The sequence below is a fragment of the Chironomus tepperi genome, unplaced genomic scaffold (assembly GCF_022539635.2).
Source record: "Chironomus tepperi strain 1889 unplaced genomic scaffold, CSIRO-AGI_Ctep_v1 contig_453, whole genome shotgun sequence".
Classification (NCBI taxonomy): domain Eukaryota; kingdom Metazoa; phylum Arthropoda; class Insecta; order Diptera; family Chironomidae; genus Chironomus; species Chironomus tepperi.
Genome location: NW_027226575.1, coordinates 420,399 through 444,948, shown reverse-complemented (window position 1 = coordinate 444,948; position 24,550 = coordinate 420,399). Strand labels below are relative to the sequence as shown.

Genomic DNA, 24,550 nt, shown 5'->3' with positions numbered 1-24,550 from the left:
AGATTCAGTGTAAATCTAGCATGATGTTCACTCTAGTCACATATTTCCCTTTTGAATGCATTCCACCGACCAGATATCCCGACAACATCAAACCCCCAACCCATAAAGAATTTTCTATAAATAAATAAAGCTTGCGGAATGCAATGATTAATTAAATTAATAATTTCATTCTAATTAAAATCATCAGTCAATTGAAAGTAGTTCCGAGAAGCTTTAATTCACTCCCGCTGGAGATGTGAAATATTTTTAGCGAGAAAAAATATATAAATAAAAAAATTTCCATTAATTATCACAACGAGTGAGGCGAGCTAGTCAATGAAATACATGTGTATATTTATATATATATATATATTTTGGCATATTTTCTGTATGTTTCATGCACTTGATATGTACAGTAAGTCATTTCTTATTCATTCACGACAAATTGATCTTCAATGCTACTTTAAGTTCACATATGAGTGTATATAAGACGATGTATTTATAGAAATGAGTTATATGCGCCGTAACAAATGAACAGTTCATTCTAATGGAATGCGAAAAATGTATGTAAGCGAAGACACAATGTCTTATTACAATATATCAAATATACTGCCGTGTATACTTATTTGTGTGCGTTAATTTCTGAATTAACTATGGTTTTTTTTTCGTAAATCTCCGATAGATAAAACGATAATTACTTGATAGACTCAAAATTGACGTAACGGATTTAAAATTGAGGAAAAGAAATTGTTTTTTTTTTGTGACTAACAAAATTTCCCCATTTTTCAATTCCTAAACTTGAATTTAATCCAAAAATAAAAAAAAACTTATTTTTCTTCCTTAGTGGATATAAAACTTTTATTATTATTAAACAAAAAATAACAATGAAAAAATTAAATGTAAATTTTTTTGTCGCAATTTATGTATGAATAGTAATATAAATGAAACTATTAACAGCCCATACCAAGGTAATAAAGAAAGAAAGAAGAGAAGAAGAAAAAAAAATATTAAAATTCCTCTGTTAAGTCTCATTACAGGCCGCATGTGAGCGTAAGAGATTGACTATGAAAGAAATAAAGTAAGAAATTCATCGCAGTCTGCTGTAGATTCGTGTCTACCGAAAGCAATTTTTCTCTGTTTTAAAGATCTTATTTTTGCTTCGGAATATTCCAGAATGAAATTTTATTAATCCACAATTTTTGAACTGATTCAAGCTACTTAAAGAGTTTTCGAGATTCAATGATGTGTATTAGGGTCTAATACATTACAATTTGTGTCATTCTTAAAAGACAATCCTCACACAACATTGACTCTAATTTGATTCCAATTTTCATTGACAATTTCTTCCATGGTCTCATCATTAATTTCAATTTCCATGTCAATTAAGTCATAAACCGATATATTTCAAACATTCCATCAATATTAAACCCAAAATGAAACCTTGAGACATATTATGGCATAATTCAAGTTCAAAAAGCTATTCGGAAAGATTTATAGATCCTTGAAATATTTTACATCTACAAAAAGCTGGTGATTCATACTAAAATTCCTCAATTTAGAGACATATCACTCAATTAAGTGTATATGACAACTAGTCTAAGTATTTAATACTCAAACCTGAGCGATGTAAGTGAAGGAAGCTTGTAGGGCTCTGTCAAAGGTCATTTCTTAACATCCAATGGAAGCCACCAAATTTTGGTAGCCATATCGATGCCACACAAGGGCAACATCCATTTGGTGTTGATACAGTAACTTTGGAAGAGCCTGAAAGCATCCATGGCATAGCCTCCTTCATTTATATCTCTCAGAAATATGCGAATTTATTTTCTATTCAGTCGCCATAAAGAAATTTCAAATGACCGCAAGACAAAATGCATCTAGACGATAATTTTCACCTAAAGAACTAAATGATAAAGTCAAGAAACTATAATGATGAAAGAAGAGAAATATGTAGAGCTGTGTCGTACACACATGTATTAAACTGTAATCATATCGTTCCGTTTTCTTCTCGTATTTTTTTTTCATCATAAGATTATAGCTATATAGATTCATTAATCAATCGAAGGAATGCAAAAACGTATTAAAATCAAATTGTGGCGCCATCGACAACATCTTTTTATGTTCGATGGTCTCTTTCACTCTCATACATCTACATATATATGTATATATGTAGATAGATACAAAGAGGTATAAATTTCATTTCAGTGACCCCATAAAAATGATACAAACTACTTATTATACTCTAAATTCTTTCTCTTTCCATCTCTGTCTCTGGTTCAATTCAAATGCGACATTCACACGATATATGTGTGTGAATATATAGTAGATGGTTGATATTTATAGATAGATATCCAATAAATTCATTTATGTTAGCCAGCCAACTGCTTACTGTTTTTAAAATTTTTACTAATAACAAGCAGGCACATTGCCTTCTCTTTATGCTTCTTTTCTTCTCTGTTTGTCGATAAAATTGTTGCATGCTTTCTTGCTTATTATTATTATTATTATGATTATTTTTAGTTTCAACTTACAAAACCACTTCTACTTATTATTGACGCTTTTAAATTAATTATTTTATTGCCTGCATAACTAAATAGTTAAACTTAATAGGCACAATGTATAAAAGAAGAAAAAAAAATTGTTGTCTTTTCTATCTTATTTCATTTCGGTGCCTGATGACTATGTGTATATAAATTGTAATTAACTTAAGTGATCAATAATAAAAATTTATTAGCTATGGATGATAAAATACATAAAAAAAGGGGCAATAAATGGAGGAGTGGATGTAGATTACTATGCTACTGATATTTTGTAGTAAACGGGATAGATGGAGATTAAAAGTCTTTAAATTCATTTACATTTCATACTGTGAAATCTTAGGCGCAATTTAATTAAGCCGATAGATTTAATCGTTGTTTGAATTGGCTTAAAATTTGAGCATTTCAAGTGAATATATAAAAAAACGAGAGACTGAATTAATGTCAAGGTGAGAATTCGTGTCTTATAGCGGAATATTATGTCCAACAAAAAAAAATTTTTATCATCAAGTCTTTTAATTGAACCTAGATTCAGAAAACGTTTTGGTCTACAAAAAAGAAATTTAATTTCAATTTTTACTGTTTAAATGGAAAGACTTAATGGACTTTTCTGGATTTAAAATACTTAGTTCAGATGAAATTGGGTTTTGAGAACTTTTTGGTGTTAAGTTATTGAGAGATTAGTTTGGTACAGAGGTGGAATGAGGAGAGGATATGTGGATGTGGCTATGGATACTATGATATCAAACTATGCTTACCAACTAATTAGTTTTAACCGAGCTAACTAAGATTAAATTTTTTCCAAAATTTTTATCAATTCCGTTTATCTTTGGGCGCCAAAATGTGCTAGTTTGGCACAGCAAAGATATAATTGAAATGGCAAGTCATTTCAATTTATTTTATGGAATATCATGTTGGACTTAACCATTAATAATCTTAATTATCACCAGAGAATCCCGAAAAGCGCATCTGATTTCAATATAAATCACCAAAACACCTTCAAAGTACATCAACAGACTCCTCCCACATACATCAGTAGGTGCTGCTAAGAAACTTCTTATTTAAGTAGAAAAATTCAAAAATCTAATCTGGGTTACCCAGATAAATTACATTCACATATTTTCAACATTCCATCATGAATCATCTATGAGGAATTCTAGTCACAAGAATTTGTCCCAAATTTTCTAAATAGCTATGAGCAACTTCATAACTTCCAATCTGTCGACAGACAACAACAACAAATAAAAAAGCTGTTTGAGCACAACTTTCAAACCAGCAGATCTTTTTTATTAAGCAAGAATATTACGTAAGAGCCAGAACTATTAGTCAGTAACCTTGAATATGGAATAAATAATGAATTTTGCAACCCAAAAAAATTTATCTTTTAAAAGAATTTTGTTTGGCAAATTTAAATAGTTCTAATTCACTTGTGCTGTACACGATCATTGTTATTCATATCCAAAACTATTCAAACTGTTCAAATATTTTTGCTGAATAAAAGAAGAGATGAAACAGAAGAGGAATTAAAGTATTTCCAAAATTACACACTTCTCATTTCTGTTTATGATCGTCAAATGTTTTTTAAATTCTGAAGTATTTATTCAGCTACAGAGAAGAAAAAAAAATTTCATAGTACTGATAACGTTTTGTGTATGTGATAACGAAGGAATTTCTAGAGTAAATAGTGAAATTTCCCTTCCTTAATTTTTAAAAACTTTTCATACGACAAGCAACAGAAATAAAATAAAAAGTTGTAAACATGTGGAATAATCTACGCCTTCTTCCGCATACAAATGTAAAAATAAAGCTTTGCTTTTCTCTTTCTTGCTTATCAGAAATGCCATTTTCGCGAGACATTTTTGACCTTTTCCGATGCAATTTACTTACAATCTATAGCCTATGTCTTACTACTTTGCTGATATGATATCGGTCACATTTCACACGCAGACTTCTACTTTTCACTTCATCGTCATTTGCAAGACCAAAAACTAAACAAAATTAATGTACGTGAAATAAAGCATCGTGACTCAACAATTTATATACATTCGGGTGTGAAATACCTTCCAAAATTGAATTCAATTTAAATTTGCAATAATCGACTCATTTGTAAGTATATATGAAAATAAATGTCAATTAAAGTTATATATATAACTCAGCAGCTCTGGAATGCTTGATGACGAAAGTGTTTGCACAAAGCAGCTAAATAAATATACACAAGCATATGAGTCTACCTATACATATATAGACTCAATATTTTTTTTTATATCATCAATATAGATAGATTTCGTTCCATTCCATCTATCTGTCTATCTAGCTATCTGTTGATCGTTTGGATCACAGTGGATATATGTTTTGAAATTATTCAATAAACTTTTATTGCTGTAAAGTTACGAGGCGCGCAAAGAGATAGAAGCTTAAATTGATTTCAATATTTATTTTGTAAGTTATAATGGAATTTATGCTTAGAGGGGACATTAAGCTCAATATTATTTTTTTTTCTCCATTATATAGCACATGTGTGAGAGAAGTATCGGCTGAGAGAAAGAAAAGAAAGAAATTGTATAGGCAAAAATAAAAAATAAAAATCACTTTCACTTTTTCTCAATTCTTCAAATTACCAACGCCAATGATTTAAATAAATAACAACACAATTTAACTTCTTTCCATCGTTTTTGTGTTTTGGAATGCAAAAAAAATAAATAATCAGCAATCACTATATTTTTCCGGAGTTTGAAATAAAAAATGCCTTTTAAATGTTTCTTTTCTTCTTTTTCATCTCAGTTCAGTTCAGATACATAATAGTAATAGGAAAATAAATTGCATAGAGACCCATGTGTTTAAGTCTTGTCGACTCTGATTTTTTTGCTTCAAAAGAAAGTGAATTTTTTCGAATATTTTGGCGACAACTAATTATGCATAAAGTTTTGTTTTTTTGCACCGGATGATTAGGTTTGAAATTTTTCATAGACTGACACAGAAACGTGCTCTTTTTTGGGTTTTTTTAAAGTTTTATTTGAATATTTATTATGTATTATAATTCCTATTATTAGGAGGATAGCAGGTTATTTTTAGGTCTTGTGACAAATTTATCGAAAAGACAAGGAGCATGCTTATGAGTTTGCTCAAAAAAACTCATGAATGTGAATTATATTGATTTAGTTCAATCATTAACTCGCTCATATCAGTTAGGATTTATGTATTTTTACAAAATTCTATTCTTTATATGGTTTATTGCTATTCAATCAGTGCATTTTCATGGTACAGGAATACCAATACGGTACTTAAAAGCGGCCTCTTTGCTAGTTAGGGTACGAGTGAACTCCGATCTCCACTATTCATAGATTCAATTCAAGATATCTACTGATATCAAGATTACTATTCCTAGAATGACATGAAGTTGTCAATGGATTTCAGCAGAACAATCTAATAGTCAGAGTCTAAATTTAAGTCTAGTCAACTCGATAGTAACTCAATAGTGTAAAATGGTATCTACAAACTTGATCAAAATACTACCCGAGTGGACAAAATACGTTAGAAGTTCCTATTTAGAACTAAAAATCAACTAGACACTAACAAGTCCACTCAGGTTACCTTCAATTTTGATAGTTTTGATACACAACAAAATAGACTCAAGCATATCAAAATCTAGAGCATTTTTTCACACACAAGTCATTCACTTCCAACTCCATAATTTTCCAATTTAGAATCATCAAAAAAGCACTCAAAAAAATTCCACTAAAAAAACTGAATTCAACATTATTATTTTGACAACATTTACTACACTTCTAAAAGTATCGAGCTCATGCCACTTCTCAAGATCATTGAACTTATTATTGATGAGTCGTAATTCTGCGAATATATTAATTAGGAAAGCAAATTTTTTTTGGGACTTTCATAAAAAAAATAAAAGAGTATTTTTCAGCATGTATTAAGTATTCTTTCCATTTTATTTCATTTCGCGACATGAACTGCATTAATTTAAATTATAAGGAAGGCGAAAGAAGAAAAGTCATAAATGTGAATAAAATTTTTGTCAAAAAAAAAAGCATTTCTGCACACCACATTTTTATGACTTTTTATATTTTTTTCACACATAAATGTTTCAAGCAGCACCAACAACAACAAAAAAGAGAGTCATGAACATAGTTTTTTTTTGCATGCTTGAGTGCCTTCCAGTTAAAATGGAAATGCGATCATTATAACACATTGACAGTTTCATTACATTTCTTTTGAATCACAAATAAGTGTGACTTTTTTTTTCAACATGCAGGAAAATAAAAAAATATGAAATGAAAAATGCCGCACTGCTTTAGCCTAGAGTCAATAGAAGAAGGAGAAATGAAACAAAATAAGTTATGCACATTTGTCAGTATGTAATTAAAATTACATAATGCCAGTTTTGCTAGTAAATTATTTCTCGCAATTTTTTTCTACTCAGTCATTTGCCATGCCTCTCACTCTCTCATTTGAGGTATTTAAACAGTGATTTCCACTTTTTTTTTCGCAAAAAGATTTTACATTCTAACGCATTGGAATCTGTTGCACATTTTTTATGTATCTTTCTGCTTCGTTAATTCCATAAACGAGGTACCGAAGTTTGCTGCTGTGAGTCAGCATTCTTTTTTGCTGTTTATGGGAAATATTTGCGTTAGATTTGAGCAGTTTGGGTCTTTAATATTCAGTTTTAAGGCAGAATTTGGCTGGAATGGCAAATTATATTCAACTTACAGTAAAGAGGGCAAAAATGATCTAATGGAATGTGTGTACAATAAGCTTCAACTATAAACTATGTGTGGCTGACACTTGAAGCCTTGTGTCGCCTTGTGAGCACTGATGGATCATTATGTTAAGGCCATAAATGTCACAAAGACTCTTAAGTACTTTAACAAAGCCATGATATGGTTAAGCATAATATCCAGTATGAGAACAAACAAGCAATGCTTGTTAAACCACTTGGCAGAAATCTAATAGCTACTTATAATCACATCAGCACCGATCAGTGATGTAACCAAAAATTCAGCAAAAATCGCTCTAAAATTCACTACAATATGAGCTTAAGTAAGTGATTTTCGGAACAAAAATCAAGTTCCAAGAATGCCGAATGACGTGATGCTGATAATTCCAACTTATAAATGTCAAGAAAGCTTTCAACACTCAAAACTGGAACCATAAAAATGCGTTTTATTACCCAATTCCCCATCTGTTGCTACATCCAACAATTTTTTTTTCTCTCACATTCTTTCCGCAATGCAATGATCATGCTGATCATTTTGTACTTTTTCTTTCTAATAAGTAGAGCTTCTTTGTGGCTTTTTCAATCTATAATAATAAATTTTATTTCTTTCTCTTCTTATTTAGTACTTTCAATAGGTCAGAAAGATAGAAAATTGTAGCACATGACGTCACATGTATTGAGAGCACAATAAAAAATAATAAGCAAGTAAGCAAGTAAGCAATGCGAACATCGTAGTTTTTCGTAGAATCCTAAATAAAATTTACCCCGGCATTTTTAAAGCCTTCTTCTTGTGCACATCAAGATAAAGTCAGAACGAAACAATTTCCTCAAAAACAAATCTATAGTAAGATAAATTAACGCACACATAAGGCATTTGCGATGCAGAGTGAAAAAAAAATAGTAGAAGCGCACATATTTTTGCCAGAAAGCAAGCAGAAAAAAAGAAATTTAAATTCCTATGACTGATTCAATTAAATTACAACAGCTACATGCACAATTTTTTTCTTCTGTGTATCTTTCAGTCTTGAATAAGATGTATTATAAGTTGTGGATTTTTCTGTGCAGTATTTTGCGAGATGCTTTGAACTTTTGTGATCAGTTTGGGAGGTTCATGGGAATTTTCAGGGTCAAATTTAGGCTAAATTGGGCTACATTGGCAATCAGCATTGTAATACACTGTTGCTATATGAGTCTTGAGTCACTTCAAGTCATTTTTTGGACACAAACCTGATCAGAGAACATTGCAATTTAGCCCACATGACATCAAATTGGACAGTCTAATTAAAACCCATCAGCGTCTACTTAACAGTGGATAACAAGCTGTTATCAAGTTCCATTGATTAATTAACTAGTGTATACGACTGTCAAGTGGCCACAAACCAGTTCAACCCTTCAAATATCCCATAAACTGCGCAAAATTACCCAGAAAAATCCTCCCAACATTCACAAACTTTTATTCGTAATGCACGTGTAAAAGCATTTCAAGGAAAACAAATTTAATTAAAATTTTATGCTTATCTCAGCGATTTACTTCTAGTGAGATGAGATCAGTTGAGATTGGCACTGTAATGACTTGTTGATCTTAAAAACTTAATCCATATTGCATGTAACAAGAGAAAAAAGTTTGTTTTTTTCATGAGAATTGTTTAAGTTCTGAAAATTTTACTTCTTTTGATCAGGCAGACGTAATTCATAGGAACATGCTTTGCGTCATTTACCCGAAATAGAGATTAGGTACAATGTTGTTGGTTTTTCATGACTACGTAACTTATTTTTTGTAGTTTACAAAACAACAAACTTACATTCTTCATGTCACTGCTCAGATATGATAACCGAGTATCGTACGATTTTTTTTAAAACACATTTTATGATGCAATCATAAGAATCGTGTAAAAAAATATAATTCCTACTTGAAGGTGTCGCTGCAAAGTCTATTATAGTCGTTTATAAATAAATATCCTATTAGCACTTTACAAATTAAAAAGTAATAATCACGTTCAAGTGCCTCATTAAATTCTACTGCAATTTTATCAATATTTTATTATCATTAATAGTAGAAGTGTACCTTAAGGTTCACCAAATATAAATTAAATTGAAGATTATCATCCTGGAATTTTTTTTATAATGGAATTTCTGAAGTGCTTAATCATAAAATTATTTCTCTTTACGAGCGTTTTTGCGCACATTAATTTATCAAAATGCAGTAAAAGTTGATGCCGGTATTTTAGGAATTCACATTATCATCGTTTATTATCGTCCAATTTTTTCATTGTTTCTTGTGAATTATGTATGTAGATGATGAGAAATAATCATCACATTATACAATTCTATAGAATTATTATGCTATAAATGTTAATTTATTCACAACTTCGCAGCTATAGCTTTCATTCTTTTCAAATGAGTCATGCCTTGATTATGTTCTATACACACGACAAATGAGTTATTAGAGGGCAAATGACCGTTTTGAGGTTATCGCTTGTCAATTCTCACCTTTAGGCTATTGCTATACAACCTTGAACACAGCACATTCACATAACTATAGCCTAACACATTATAATCAATTCCAAAATTTTTACATAACAAAAGCGAAAATGCATGATGAATCCGGAAATATCAAAAAGTATGCCAAAATATCGATCAATGTTCAAGTCTGATAAGATATTTTTGCATCCGGTAACGTCAAGCCTATAAAAATATTTTTGTGTATTTATATTGTTTTCCGGTTTTACTAAAATATTTACTATCATCCCCGTATGAATGACTATAATAAATTCAAATTCCTGAGCAAAAAAAAGCAGCTGGATCTTCTAGTTTACGATTAAGCTAACAAGAAACTAAATAGCATAAAGCCAATAGCAAATAATTCTCGTACAACAAGCACGGTGTAAGCATAATTTTCTATTTATGGCATAGATGCAGCACAAAAAAACGATTTAATTAGCTGGTTTAATTGTCTTGTAATAAAATGTGATCAGAGAAATTTACAACATTACTGCCTCATCAGCATGTAATTCTCAATATTAAATAGAATTTACATATTATAATGAATTTATGAATTAAATGTGTTTTTTTAGTCGTTTTCTACTTAATAAGCAAGTTTCATGTTCTTTGAGCTTTACTTGTTACATAAAAAAATGTACAGTAATCCCGAGTATACAAAGAGCGTGCTCAGTATTGTGAGCACGCTTCTGAGCATGCTCAAATTCATCGTTTTACGTGCTCACCATAGCATGCTCAACTGAGCACGCTCATGAGCACACTCTGAATGTGCTCTCGAAAAATATAAAATATTTTTCAGCGTGCTCAGGTGAGCACGTTCAACTGAGCATGCTCATGAGCATACTCAAAATCAAAATTTTGATGTGCTCACCTGAGCACACTGCTGAGCATGCTCTTGAGCACATCTTAAGCATGCTCATGCAAAATGGCATTTTAAATATTAGCATGCTCATCTGAGCATACTCTTGAGCATGCTCCTGAGCATATCTTGAGCATGCTCGTGTATTATGCCACATTTTATTTTAACATGCTCACCTGAGCACATCGTTGAGCATGCTCATGAGCACATCCTGAGCACAACGAGAAAATGTGGTTTATGAAATTTCAGCGTGCTCACCTGAGCACATGGTTGAGCATGCTCAAGAGCACACTCTGAGCACAACGAGAAAATGTGGTTTATGAAATTTCAGCGTGCTCACTTGAGCACATCGTTGAGCATGCTCAAGAGCACACTCTGAGCACAACGAGAAAATGTGGTTTGTGAAATTTCAGCGTGCTCACCTGAGCACATCGTTGAGCATGCTCAAGAGCACACTCTGAGCACAACGAGGAAATGTGATTTATGAAATTTCAGCGTGCTCACCTGAGCACATCGTTGAGCATGCTCAAGAGCACACTCTGAGCACAACGAGGAAATGTGATTTATGAAATTTCAGCGTGCTCACTTGAGCACATCGTTGAGCATGCTCAAGAGCACACTCTGAGCACAACGAGGAAATGTGATTTATGAAATTTCAGCGTGCTCACCTGAGCACATCGTTGAGCATGCTCAAGAGCACACTCTGAGCACAACGAGAAAATGTGGTTTATGAAATTTCAGCGTGCTCACCTGAGCACATCGTTGAGCATGCTCAAGAGCACACTCTGAGCACAACGAGGAAATGTGATTTATGAAATTTCAGCGTGCTCACCTGAGCACATCGTTGAGCATGCTCAAGAGCACACTCTGAGCACAAAGCGAAAATGTGGTTTATGAAATTTCAGCGTGCTCACCTGAGCACATCGTTGAGCATGCTCAAGAGCACACTCTGAGCACAACGTGGAAATGTGGAAAATCTTGGAAAAATCTATGAAAATTATCCACCTGAAAATACAGTGAAACACCGAAAAAAATAACCAAAAAACTTTTAAAATTAATCAGTAAAATACATAACATTTATATATGGTTTTTGCCATATATAAATTATTAGGTAAAATACAGCGGTGGCGTAATGGTTAAGGCGATGGTCTCATATAGCAACGAAGCGGTCTCAGGTTCGAATCCAGGTAAAAGCAACATTTTCTAACTTTGGTTTTTTCTGATTATTAATTAAACAGATTTTATTACAATAACATTTTCTAATACTACTAATATTATATTATTAAAAAAGTGCTCTCTCTCTCTCTCTCTCCCTAAGTGAAATTAATTAATTTTTTTTAAATTTTGCATATTTATACATGCTTAGTGAGCACGCTCTAGAGCATACTCAGTGAGCATACTCTTGAGTATGCTCATTGAGCATGCTCCTAAGTATGCTCTGAGCATGCTCAACTTTATGTCACATGACACTTTTCAAAAAATGTCTTATGTCACACCACATTCTAGAGCATGCTCACGATGTGCTCTGAGCACGTTAAAAGAGCATGCTCTCTGAGCGTGCTCAGAAGCGTAAAGTAGTGACATCAGGTTTTGTATGAAAGAGCATGCTCACACTAGCGTGCTCAGCAAAAATTTGAGCATGCTCTTAGCGTGCTCTTTGTACACTCGGGAATGTAAATAAAATATTGTGACTTATTTATCAAAAAACAAAAAATGCCTGACTTGGAAATTCCTTACTTTCTGCTGTCAAATATGTCATCAATATAGACATTTCAAAAGAAATTCTATAGCAAGGCACACATTGTACCCAAAAATAATCAAGATGTCAATATCAATTTAGATATGTGATTCAATTTTAACCATTCACTGAATTGACTTGAACTGACTCATATTGATGTTGGATACAGGAAATACTTTAAAATCTTTGCTGATTACGATTCGATATTTTTGTGCTTTTATGTTAATTTTAAGCAATTAAGTCAAATAAATGTGAATTCTTAAAGAGTAACGGGATTGAAAATTTGGAGAAGTATTTCGGCAGTTCTGGCAAAAACTATTGGCTAATGTGATGCTTTTGCTGATGTGTGAGAGGCAGAGTGGAGTGTAGAGTATTAAGGCACATGTGGGCGAATCTGAAAGGGCAAGTATAAGACCTTTATAAACAATGTAGTTAAGCAGCAGACTGGATATCTAATCTTTTCCTTATTAGGACGTGGGTTCAAATCTTGAATCACATTTCAAGTCTTTAGACAGTCGCAAATGTTGATTACGTCTTTATTAGAGCAAATATTCCTAATATCTAGCACGTTGACTAGCAATTCAGCTACAGAAACCCAAAATCTACCAAATTCCTTCAAATCCCAAGAAATAAGACATGAAGTCACATCAAAAAATATTCTCAAATGACGACATACCTAAATTAGCATCTAACTTCTATGTCAACAATAAAATTTCATTCAGACAGTCAACAATCAAGAAATCGCTGGTCTTTAACCTTTCCAAAGAAACATGACTAAAGTCATAAATAAGAGTTCAATCACATCCATCGAATCTTTCCCTAAACAACATCAAAATCACAATTAATCACATCATACAACTAAGTCTACGTGCCTAATGAGCAGTCAATGTGTCTCTTAAAAGTATATTAATAGCAGTCAGTGCTAATAAGGGCTTTGAACACTTAAATTTTAAAAATTGATAATCACTATCATTAAGATAAACTTTGACTTAATTCGCCAAAGCAGCATACGTGCGCCATTTCATGATGATTATATTTAGATATTCTAATGTAAAGCAGTCTAGAATTTTCAATATTTATAATTCCATTGACCGGTTTGAAATTTATTCGGAATGACTTTAAAATAAAAACAATTTTTTTAACGAGCGGACGCGGTTGAACACACAAAAAAAAAGTTATGAAACTTCAATTTGAGCTTCTTTCAGAATTAGTCATAATAGTTTGTATAAATTTTCTCCAAAAACCGTAAGTAAATATTTTGGTTATTACTTTTTTTTTGCCGGATTGAGTAATACAGTCTGATTGTTTCTGATAAATTGTTGATACATTTCTTTGATTCAATGTGAGGATGGGATGAAGTTGGAGATATTGTCAAGGCATGGGGCTTAGTTGGAAATTATTGTAAATTGAAGATATCGTGATGGTAGTCAAATGGGATATAAGACTAGTTTATCATCCAATTACAGTTGGAGCGCTTAGTAGTAAAGTTAGCTAGCTCAAGTTAAGAAGCTCAACGCGAGTAGCAGACTCTCGAGTCACTTGTAGGCGATATTATGGCTTCTCACAAATTCTACTCAAAATTCAATTTACTTTAAGCAAAAAAATTAAAAATTTTCATTTGAACCTTGAAGTTTTGGCGGAGCCTCCTACGCTAACGACTCGGACTCAATCTCTGGATTGTCAAACTTTCTACATCCGCGAAACTAAACCTTGACACTCATAACTATTCAAAATTGTGAATCAACTGAAAATAGATTGATCAATCTTAATCATCCTATCTGAATGCACCTCTAAGTACACCCCTGTCACTCAATAATATCCAAAGTTCAAAAAGAAATTTCACAAAAATCCAACATTTCCAATGAAAAATCTCGAGAAAAAACTTCTCAAAGAGAAAAATTAAATTTTTAATCAAACTATGGAAAATTTTCCAGTCGCAATAATCATTAATTTAAATTAAAAAAGGCAGAAAAAGAAAGAAAGAAAAAAAAAAGTTCATTTTGAGAGCATTTCTCTCCAATATAATTTCTATCTGTTGAGTAAAAGCAAAAAAAAAAAAAATATAGTTCAGTGAGAAGCCGAAAGTGTTTGAATATATCTATATATTCATTGAGTGTATGGGATGGCTAAAAATAAAATAATTTTCTAATAAACAGAAAATTTCAAAAATTCCAATGCCTTCTTTTCTTTTTTTCTCAAAAAAAAATTTTTATATTCTGTACTGACGGTCATTACTTGGGGGGAATTTTATATTTCTTTGATCATCAGGCTTTATGATCAGCTTTAGAATTAGAAGAAAAGAAGATTTTTTGATATATTTTAAGATAAAATGAATGAAAAAACTTGTTTCTTTTTTGTTGATGGAACAACTCGATTATGCTAATTTTGAAAAATATTTTTTTTGACATATATTAAAAGATTCATTCAAGAATTTAAGAATCGATTTCCTTGAGCCAAAAATTCGGAAGATGTCTTGTTAGTTGGACATGTTAAATGATATGATGATCGGTTCTTGTTTGTATTGTAGAATTTCAACAATACTAAAGTTAGAGACAGGATTTGAAAGAATTTATATCCAAAATTATGACACAGAAGAACAAGATTTTGACAAGAAATTTAGCGACGCAATTTCTGTTCAAAGCTGAGGGGCTGTTTAGCAAATGCTGTGTGAATGATGAGCAATTTAGATTTTCTTGTTAGAATTCTAATCAGAACTTGAAGCCGACTTAGATTTTGCATGAAAAAGATCAATTTGAGTCGATCCTACTCGTTCAAGTAAACTTCAAGCTGTTTTAACAATTAAATAAGATTCTATTGAGTAATTATTGCAAACTTTGACAGATCCAGCAGCTGAATCATGTCAAAAACATTCAGTCTAACTTAACCTTCACAAAGGATCATAGTTACAGTAAGTAAATAAGTATAAATATCATCTAATTCCCAAATCTAAGTTCTTGATCACCATAAGTAATGGCTAGGGATTTCAATACCGAACCGAATTCTGAATACCGGTATTTCGGTATTGAAAAATCTCAATACCGGTATACCGGTATCATACCGGTATTCGAAATTCAGACAAAATTGCTGTCTCAGGTCACGAAATTGGTGAAATTTTGTGTTTTTGACATTTTTCCGTTTATTAAAATCTTTAATAAATCTTCAAACCACTTCAAAATATAATTTTAAGTATGTAAAAAACCTTAAAAAATTGATTCCTATTTAGAAAAACTTTAAAGTTTTCCATATGAAAGGACAAATTTTTCGATATTATTGGACCTATTTTTCACATGTTCATATGAATAGGTTTATAATTGCAAAAAAATGAACCAACCCTAAGCAAACAAAAATTTGTTATAACTAACTAATAGCAAGTTAATGTGCACTCGATGACTAGTTTTAACTTATCAGAAATAACACTCAGAAATAATATTACGCATCATTTTTTAATAATGAAAACTAAAATCAGTTAAAACAATTTTCCAAATAATGGTTCAATATAAAATTCATATGTTAAGTTTAGCACGTAATTTGACAATTAATGAGTGTAAATAATTTTTTTTTGACGATTTTTTATGGACTTTTTGGAGTTTCAAATAGTTTCGTTTAATTTAAAAGAAAAATTTATAAAAGTTATCTGAAATTTACTAAACATATTAAAATTTTCCCTTCATTTTTCCATACCGAGAATACCGGTATTCAAAAAATCTTTGATACCGGTATTTCGGTTTTAAAATAATTTCGGTATACCGGTATTTCGATACCGGTATTGAAAACCCTAGTAATGGCCCTTAAGTAACAATTGAATAAGTGCCTATAGTCATACCATTATATTTCAAGTTTGAGTCTTATAAGAACAGGTGTAGTCAAGACTAGTTAGCACTTAAGCTAGAATACAAGAATGTACAGCTTTACCATTTTTGGAACCTTCCTATTGAATATTCAAATAAATTTCTGTCTGTTTTAGGCCTACTCATATCTCTGATCTAAGGAGAGTTTTCTGACCTTTAAGAATTCCAACAATACTGCCAATTCAGCACCATCTAATTATCACATTCCTTAAACTCTATTGCATCACACAACCCTTAATAAAAAATTTTAAACAAACGACATTTGAACTTCACAGAAGTTTGATCGATAACCCATAATTTTCATGTCAATCAAGCCTCTAAGTGTGAAGGTCTTTAAAAAGGTAAAAGGTTGTCCTCAACAATATCATTATCTAGAACTAATAACGTAGTTCAATGTAGAATGCTTTCAATCTCGTACCCTTGAAAATTTGTTTTAAAAAATACCCGCCAAAAATATGAAAATTGTCTTTTAGGGGAGATTTGTGGATGATGGGAGAGTGAGGTTAGGTGGGTCGGAGGGGTAATGGTATTGTGTTGGAAGTAAATGCTTGTTGTGGCATGGGTTCGAGGGTTGGTAGAGGTAGTATAGGTTAGGTTCACAAGAAAGTTCCTTTTGCGCGGGAATATGTCTTAGACAAGATAATAGGAACTAAAAGCGAAATATCCCCGAAATAAAATAAGAAAACTTGATTATCACTTGCTAGCTAAGTGGTTTAAATTCAACGACAATAATAATTATCTAGACACAGGAATGTAGAGATATCCATTCTAATTACATCATTAAGACAACAATATATGAAAAAGTATATTTTTAACAGTCCATCCAAAAAAAAAGTGATAAAAATTTGCATAAGATTGAATGACAATTTACATTTTTAAGCGTAGAAATTTAAGAAATTCTTGAAATAAAATTGTCATAAACAAGAATTAAAGAAGAAACATAAAAAATAAACATTTTCATTCCTTTATTTCTTCTCTCTTCTCTTCCTCTTCTTCTACGCTCGATGCCTCGAATGTTGGATACTATTGATATTATTATTATTTATACTGTGTGCTATTAAATACAGAACACATATATTTGAAAGAAATAGAAGAATGGAGGTAAAAAGAGAGAAACAGTAATAACAGCAGCAACAACAACATTTGATTCAAAGGAATGTCGTTTTTATGTATACATACAGATACACAATATACAATTTTTTTTTAGATAAATAGACTCACTCAAAAAAAAAATGCTGTTGTATGTGCAGTCACAGATTTACATATCGAAATTTAAAAAGCGAAATGTGAAATTCTTGGAAATTTAAAACTATTAATGGATATGCTTTATGACTATATATCAACATAAATTGCATAATGAACTTGATCATCAGTTGGATGAATTCTTTAGAATGTTGTGCCTATATATATAATATAATTAAAGTAAGTGATGCTGCTGCTCACAAACAAAACTCTTCATTTTACTCTTAGAGGAATCAAAAAGGCACTTCAGTCAGGCCTTTTGGAATGGAAAGAAACTTGTGTGTTTATGTTATACACACATGAACAACATCCACAATAGCTGCAAAGCACAAACAAAAAAAAAATTTTTTTCGAATGAATGTGTTGTGCACTTTAGTTGGATATTAATTGTAGTTGTGAATTAGTAGCGAACGTATACATGCTTAATGGTGTATATACATAAAAAAAAAATTTAAAAAAATGCGCGCCACCTATCTTAAAGAATTTCAAATGATCAGAATATATTTTTATTGACCTTTATTATAAATTTAGTGAAATATTTCACAAAACTTTCATTCGCACTCGTTGAATATTTATTGATTTCAGCATTATTGCTCATTAATTTACATTCCTTAATACTTTTATGGTATAAATTGTGCAATAAAATGACGATCATAATGCATAACTAAGCTGATGCTTGTGTCCTACCTATCTCGAGGATCTATCCATGTTGTGATCTTTCTCGTATGATCAATATAGTAGACTTTTCCATCGTAATCCTGTCCTCTTTCCCAATTATATGGCAATGGTAAATCCTCATTTTTATTCATGCTTTTGGGCATAATTTTCTATATTTTTGCACTGCACTTATTTTTTTTTTTTTTTATTTTTTTAATATTTAACTTATGAACTATAAATTAGATATTTTTTAAATTAATTTTTTATTACTTTTACACAATTATTTTTATGCTTTTTCCATTATTTCACGTTTTATTACTTATTTATGTACACGTTTTATGCACTTTCAATTGCTAAATATTTAATTATTCTTAAAATATAAGAAAAAATATAAACTCACGAATTCACTTGATTATATGTCACTCGCAACTCTCAAAATCAAATGAGAAACTGAAGAATGTTTCGTACGTTTGTATACTGTCCATTGCTCAATTGCTCAGTCTCTCAATTTGAACTTTCTGGCGACGCTAAGACTTGATCACTTTTATTTATTTGCTTGATTTGAAATTCTGACTTTTGATCGGCAAAATATCACTTATTTTCTCAATGACTACTTGGTTTTTAATTTAATTTTCATACATTTTGTGTGTTTTTGATTCATTTTAAATTTATTTCATGAAAAGCTTTCAAAAAGCTCTCTGAACTGTCCGTTATGAAATATTTTTGAAAATTAAATGAAAAAAGTGCGGGAAAAAACAAAAATTCAATTTTTCTTCCAATTACTAATCAAATCATACTATTATTAACTTAATGGATCTTTATTCATGATCCAAATTGTTCCTGATTATTCAACAATGTCTAGCTGCTTCTATTTTCAAGTTCATTTAACGGTCAAAAGATATTCAAATTTATAGCAGTTGGATTATAGCAGACAATGTTTACATTCTGAAATAATTTTTGTCCTTTAAGTGAAAAAATTTAGTTTTAAGCTATTTAAATCATTTTAGAAGGATATGTGTGGACAACTATGTGACTAATTTATTGTGTTAACTGTGCATCTTGTTAATTTTAAGGAAATCATTCATAACAAGGATTTAATTCCAATTTTTCCAAAAATTGCTCTCTGCAAAGGACTTTTCTTATTTTGAGGACGATTATCCAATTAGACTTAACATTCCATAGAGTATAGATCCTGTTCCTGATAACAATTCTCCAAAAAAGGTATGACAATAAACTTCTTTTAATCTTGACTGGATCTTAAATGCAATTTCTTATCTTTTAGAACCACAAAAATGGAAGGATTCTTCGTATTCGACTTGTGTAATGATTTAGTCTTCAAATACAGCAATGATTTAATGAATGAAAAACTGATAAGCATCGGGCGAAAAATCGGCATAATTAACAGTGAGGAACAGAGGGAAACTCCTATTTCTTATGACGAGCTAATTCAGATCTTTAATCCACTACTTGCTAATCTTCGATTTATGTTAATCCAGTTTGACAATTCGTTTAATTATGTTAAATGCAAACATGGCTTTAATATGGTTTTTGATGACGAAAGCTTTGGATTTCTGCTCATTACAATCAGTGACACAAAGACGATTGAGCAAATGCAGCGATCTCAAGGAGTCTATAAGGTAGATTGACATCCAGTCGGTACATATATTTAGATTTTAATAATATTTATCATTCTAGGAATTAATGAAGCATCTTGTTGGACCAGCAGTCATACAGTTTAAAACTGACAACAAATCTGCTGAATTGTTAACAAAATTAATAATTAAATGGAACGAAATGTACTACGAGAATATTGATGTATGCTTAGAAGCTATAGAGCAGCTTGCCATTAATAATGATGTCAAGAAGACATGCTTAGTGTCAACACTGGAGCAATATATTGATAAGTTAAAGCACGATCATTGCTTCCAAAGAAGTCATGCAATTTTGTTCTACGAAAATAAATTTCTGTCCATGTTCTCATCACGCACAACTCATCACATGTTAATTCCTGCAGATATATTCTTCTTAAATCTATTCTGTCAGTCAATTAAAATGACTGAAAAGATTGAAACAACATTAATGTTTATGAGAGGATCACATAATAGTTGTGTTGCATATAAAGTCAACAGAATAGCTATCGATGACTATATAACATTAATATTATTGTCAGAATATTCCAGCACAGTAATATCATCTAATCTCTACGAATCGTTTATATTATTAAACAAAATCAAAGTACTTCAAGCACAACAAGATCTTGACAGTTTAGTTATAGAGACTGACAAGCTAGACAAATGCATTAAGCATGTCATTGAGATGAAAAAGAAAACGAAGCACAATAGTCAGGAGATGGAAGAATGTGTGAAAAATTACCAGAATAAATACGAAATATTTCGTAAAAAGTATATGGAAATGCTTAAATTGATGGACAAGACAAAATTAATCAGTGTCGAGTCATATTTTCCATGTTTTATGGAAGCGACAAAGGAACTTTATAAATTGACATTCTTTAATGAACATTCCAAAACAATTACACATGACCAGGAGAAGACTCTCTTAAATACAACAGCATTTGCGACTGACAAGATATTAAAAGTCGCAGAATTTGATAAAATTAAGGCAAAAAATAATTTAGCATTGAATTCCTACCTTGAAGACTTTGCTGGCTTAATTTATTTTATTTTTGTTGATCGACAACGTGGATCCTGCATTTATCCAGACCTTTCAAGAACTGTTGCAGAGATATCGCCTCAAATTAAGAGTAAAGTTTGGGAAATGATTGATACAGCACGAAATTATCTTCAGAATGGACAAACGACTGTCATATGGAAGGACTTTGCATTCAGCTATCAGTACAGTTTGTGGTTTGAGGATGCAAATGGACAGAGTTTGAAACCGAAGGATCAGGGCACCTTTGCACCGAAGCAGAATTTGGTACCTGGAATTATGTCGCATGATTTTTACCAGTAAGTACGAAATCTAGAACACTACAACAGTTTAATTTATGGTCAAACTGATTTTAATGCATTCTAAAACCATATAAATGTTTTGAATTATGTTCAAAACCTTACAAATTTCCCCATTTTGAAACATTTGTATGGTTTTGATAATAACCAAACATTTGTAAGGTTCTAAAGCAATTTCCCTGCTAGTGTACTTCTAAATCAATCCTTAACTAATTTATTTCATTATTTACATTTGCAGGAAGCTAATTGAGACACTCTTTCCAAAAATTACCAATGGATTAAACAAAATCAAGATATTCGAGCTGTTCACGATACATTTAGGACTCGTTAATCCTCATTTACAGCTCGAACATTCAAGAAGATTAATTGCCACAATCTCGGATGAGATGATAAGCAATAATTTATTCGATTTGTTATAAGAATCAGAAGAATTCCCAAAAGAAAAGTCGTTTACGATATTCAATGAAAAATGAACAAGTAGAAGCTATGAATGGAAAAAGCCAAAGGAAAGCCAAAGTCATGCTAAATATTTAGAATCATGTTTAAATTCAACTTGACAATGTGTTTATCTATAATGTGCAATATAATTTGCTATGTGTCAATAAAACTACAATCTATGAAACATTAAATGAAAGATTATTGTTTCATTTTTTTTGTGCTGCTTGATGTTGACAAGCCAAACATACAGGAACGTGAAGCTTTTTTTAAAGTATGAAAATTTGATAGGAGAAGTGTGAATTGGTAATTGTTTAGTTTTAGCGCATTTTTAGAGGAGATTTCGTATTTACAAATTTTACGGTCTTTTCAAATTCAAATTTGAATCGGTTTTTGGTTGAAGAAAGTTGTTTAAAAATTCTATAAAAGCAGAGTTTTGTGAATTTTATTACTTTTGTATTTCAGCAGCACAAGTGTCAACATCAAATCAATTAAATATAGCAATTCGAATTAAAACTTAATTGAAATAAGCAGCATAACAAGCACATCATAATTATCAAGCAACCTTTCATTAAATATTCATTCTTACTTAATTAAAAATAGATTTTTCCAATTATTTACGCATAAAACACTACGATAACATCCATAAAACAGTTCATAAACCAATAAACTACGTAAGAAGCCAATAGTACCTTGAGCAACACCTTTCTTTCTACAATAACAGGCTAAACAAATTGGTTCAACAAGTTGCAGAGGAAAAAGAAGAAAAATTTGTGAGTTTTTCTCATTGAGAGAAAAGCTCCGATGCTCAGTCTTCTTAAAAGCATCGATGAAAACGTACATCCTTTCTACAGACCCAAAATATAAAAGGGAAATAAATTTATTAAGGAAAAAAGTAGTGCGTAGTTTGTGAATAAAACAGGAAATTGTGTTAATAAGTTTAATTATAGTAACTTGGACATACTTAAATGTAAAATATCAATCAACATGTCACTGATTATAGGGAACAAAGTGAGAAATCTTGTGAAATATGTTTGGTGCATTTTTAAGCAATTTAAAAGAGAATTTTACTTTCATTATTTTGCGTTGCTGTGTACATGCTGAATAAATTACATTTTAGTAAATTACCGCAGCCTATGCACATAAACAAAAACTAAATACTTGTTATTTACTATGGAAATTTTTTTCCTTCTTATTATTTTGATTTTTTCGCTTTCATTTTTCATCCCTTATTGATTTTCATGCACGTCTGCTTCTTTTTCGCTGTAAACCTTTAACCTTTTTTTCCTACTAACTCCTCTCGGTTCGATAAATCGACTTTTTTAGTTTTATTTCTCGTGCAAATCGACACAATAAGAAATTCTTTCGTTCCTTCTAAATCCATTAAGTTTGAATTAATTTTTCGTGTTTGCTGTGCCTAAATAAAGAATTAAGTAGATTAAAACCCAAAAAAATAAAAAATTCTCATCGGATATAAAAAAATAATTTTTAGAGTTCAAATTTGGACGAGGCAAATGGAAATCTAATGGGAACAACATCGGCAATGATATCACCTCGAAACAACAATGATGAGGACAGCACATCAGAGTATACAGATCCCGAGAATTCGGCACCGACGGAATTGTTAGCTGAATTTTTGACATCGATTATGAGAAAAGATTACGTTAATGCCTTAAAATATTGCAAACTGAGTAATTTATATGATAATTATTGCGTTGTTTGGACATGAAAATTAATTTTTGCGCATTTGACATATTTTTTTTCTCGTTCCATATAGTTTTAGAGTTCGAGCCAAATAACAAAACAGCAAAGGATTTCTATCCGGAACTTATACAGAAAGTCAGTGAACGACAACAAGGATCGTCAAGTGATCAAAGTGATGAGAATTGTAATTACACATCGTCACTGGAACTCGTTGAGGACATTGACAATGAGATATTGGATAATGACATGATTGATGATGACTCGTCTTCCGTGACAAGCTCAAATTCCACATCAAATGGATCTATGGATTTAAATTCATATTCTGATGAGGATGCAATGAATCAACAACAACCTGACCAAGAAGACCTGATTAATCAATTTTCATTCAGCAGTAATAATTCGTCTAAATCAGATCCGTTCCCTGAATCAATGAGCAGTTCCGAATCTATTGATCATCGATTCAGTGGCAATTATTCTCCGTCTTTTTCATTCACAAGTCTTTTACTCGAAGAATCTGATGATGTTAATAATAACGAACAATCAGCGAATCCAATACAGCAACCACCACAACAAAATCAACAGCAGCCACACTCGTCGTCCAATATGAATCCATCAAGCTCACCATTTACAAGTAAAATCGTTAACATGATTAGACGAAAATTAAATTAAACGAAAAAAAACGTGCAAAGAAGCTAATAAGATGAGGCCTAGATACATAGTCGACTGAATGATTTATTAATGAGTGTCTATATAAATTCACACGATGTCCTTAGTATATATTTTCCCATTTATTCCTTTTCCTAAATAATGAGAGAAATTTATAACGTTATATCTGCATGTTGATAGATGGAACATATAAATTAGATATACCTCTGTCTAGTCCTTCGATTTTCATCGTTAGATATATTATACTCGACATGAAAATGTTAACTTCATATTGTGAGATGCATATCATCAATTTTGATTCCATCAACTTTATATCGTGAAAAATTTCGCATTCATCATAATCGTTATCGACTTTCGTGCAGTAGATAAAAATGAGGATAGGAAAATGTAATTTGTTAAGTAGACTGAGTGATAAAGGAACTGAAAATGAGAAAAGAAGCACTGAATTGTAATTAAATTGATTTTTTGTTGTATTTTTCTGGAACTGGGCTTAGTAAAGTGATATGAAAATTGTAACGGTTTTCAAACATTTGAATATTTAAGTTCAAATTGGAATTTAACGGTCTTTTGCCATTTGAAATTTTGATTTAACAGATTTTTAAGTTCAAAATTTTCAATTCAATAAATTTTAAGGATCAAATTTGAATTTAACGAACTTTTATGGTTCAAAAATTGGAAGCTTTTA

General features: G+C 31.1%; 3 protein-coding genes across 3 annotated transcripts in view; 2 read left to right on the top strand and 1 right to left on the bottom strand.

Annotated features, from left to right (window-relative positions):
- Positions 1-18,537, bottom strand: part of kibra (WW and C2 domain containing protein kibra) — a 28,474-nt gene extending 9,937 nt beyond the window's left edge. The window contains exon 1 of the mRNA XM_070651034.1: positions 18,125-18,537. Coding sequence (XP_070507135.1) covers positions 18,125-18,258 — 134 coding nt within the window. The 5' untranslated portion in view covers positions 18,259-18,537. The remainder of the gene's footprint in view (positions 1-18,124) is intronic.
- Positions 18,538-19,026: 489 nt separating this feature from the next.
- On the top strand, positions 19,027-21,694 carry HPS1 (Hermansky-Pudlak syndrome 1 protein). Its single transcript, XM_070651019.1, has 4 exons — positions 19,027-19,315; positions 19,377-19,731; positions 19,790-21,060; positions 21,299-21,694. Exons 2-4 carry the CDS (start codon positions 19,387-19,389, stop codon positions 21,477-21,479), a joined length of 1,797 nt encoding a protein of 598 aa, XP_070507120.1. The 5' UTR covers positions 19,027-19,315; positions 19,377-19,386; the 3' UTR covers positions 21,480-21,694.
- Positions 21,695-22,002: 308 nt separating this feature from the next.
- Positions 22,003-24,529, top strand: LOC139098735 (uncharacterized). The gene is made up of 3 exons (XM_070651016.1): positions 22,003-22,506; positions 22,988-23,186; positions 23,273-24,529. Exons 1-3 carry the CDS (start codon positions 22,483-22,485, stop codon positions 23,866-23,868), a joined length of 819 nt encoding a protein of 272 aa, XP_070507117.1. The 5' UTR covers positions 22,003-22,482; the 3' UTR covers positions 23,869-24,529.
- Positions 24,530-24,550: the final 21 nt, after the last annotated feature.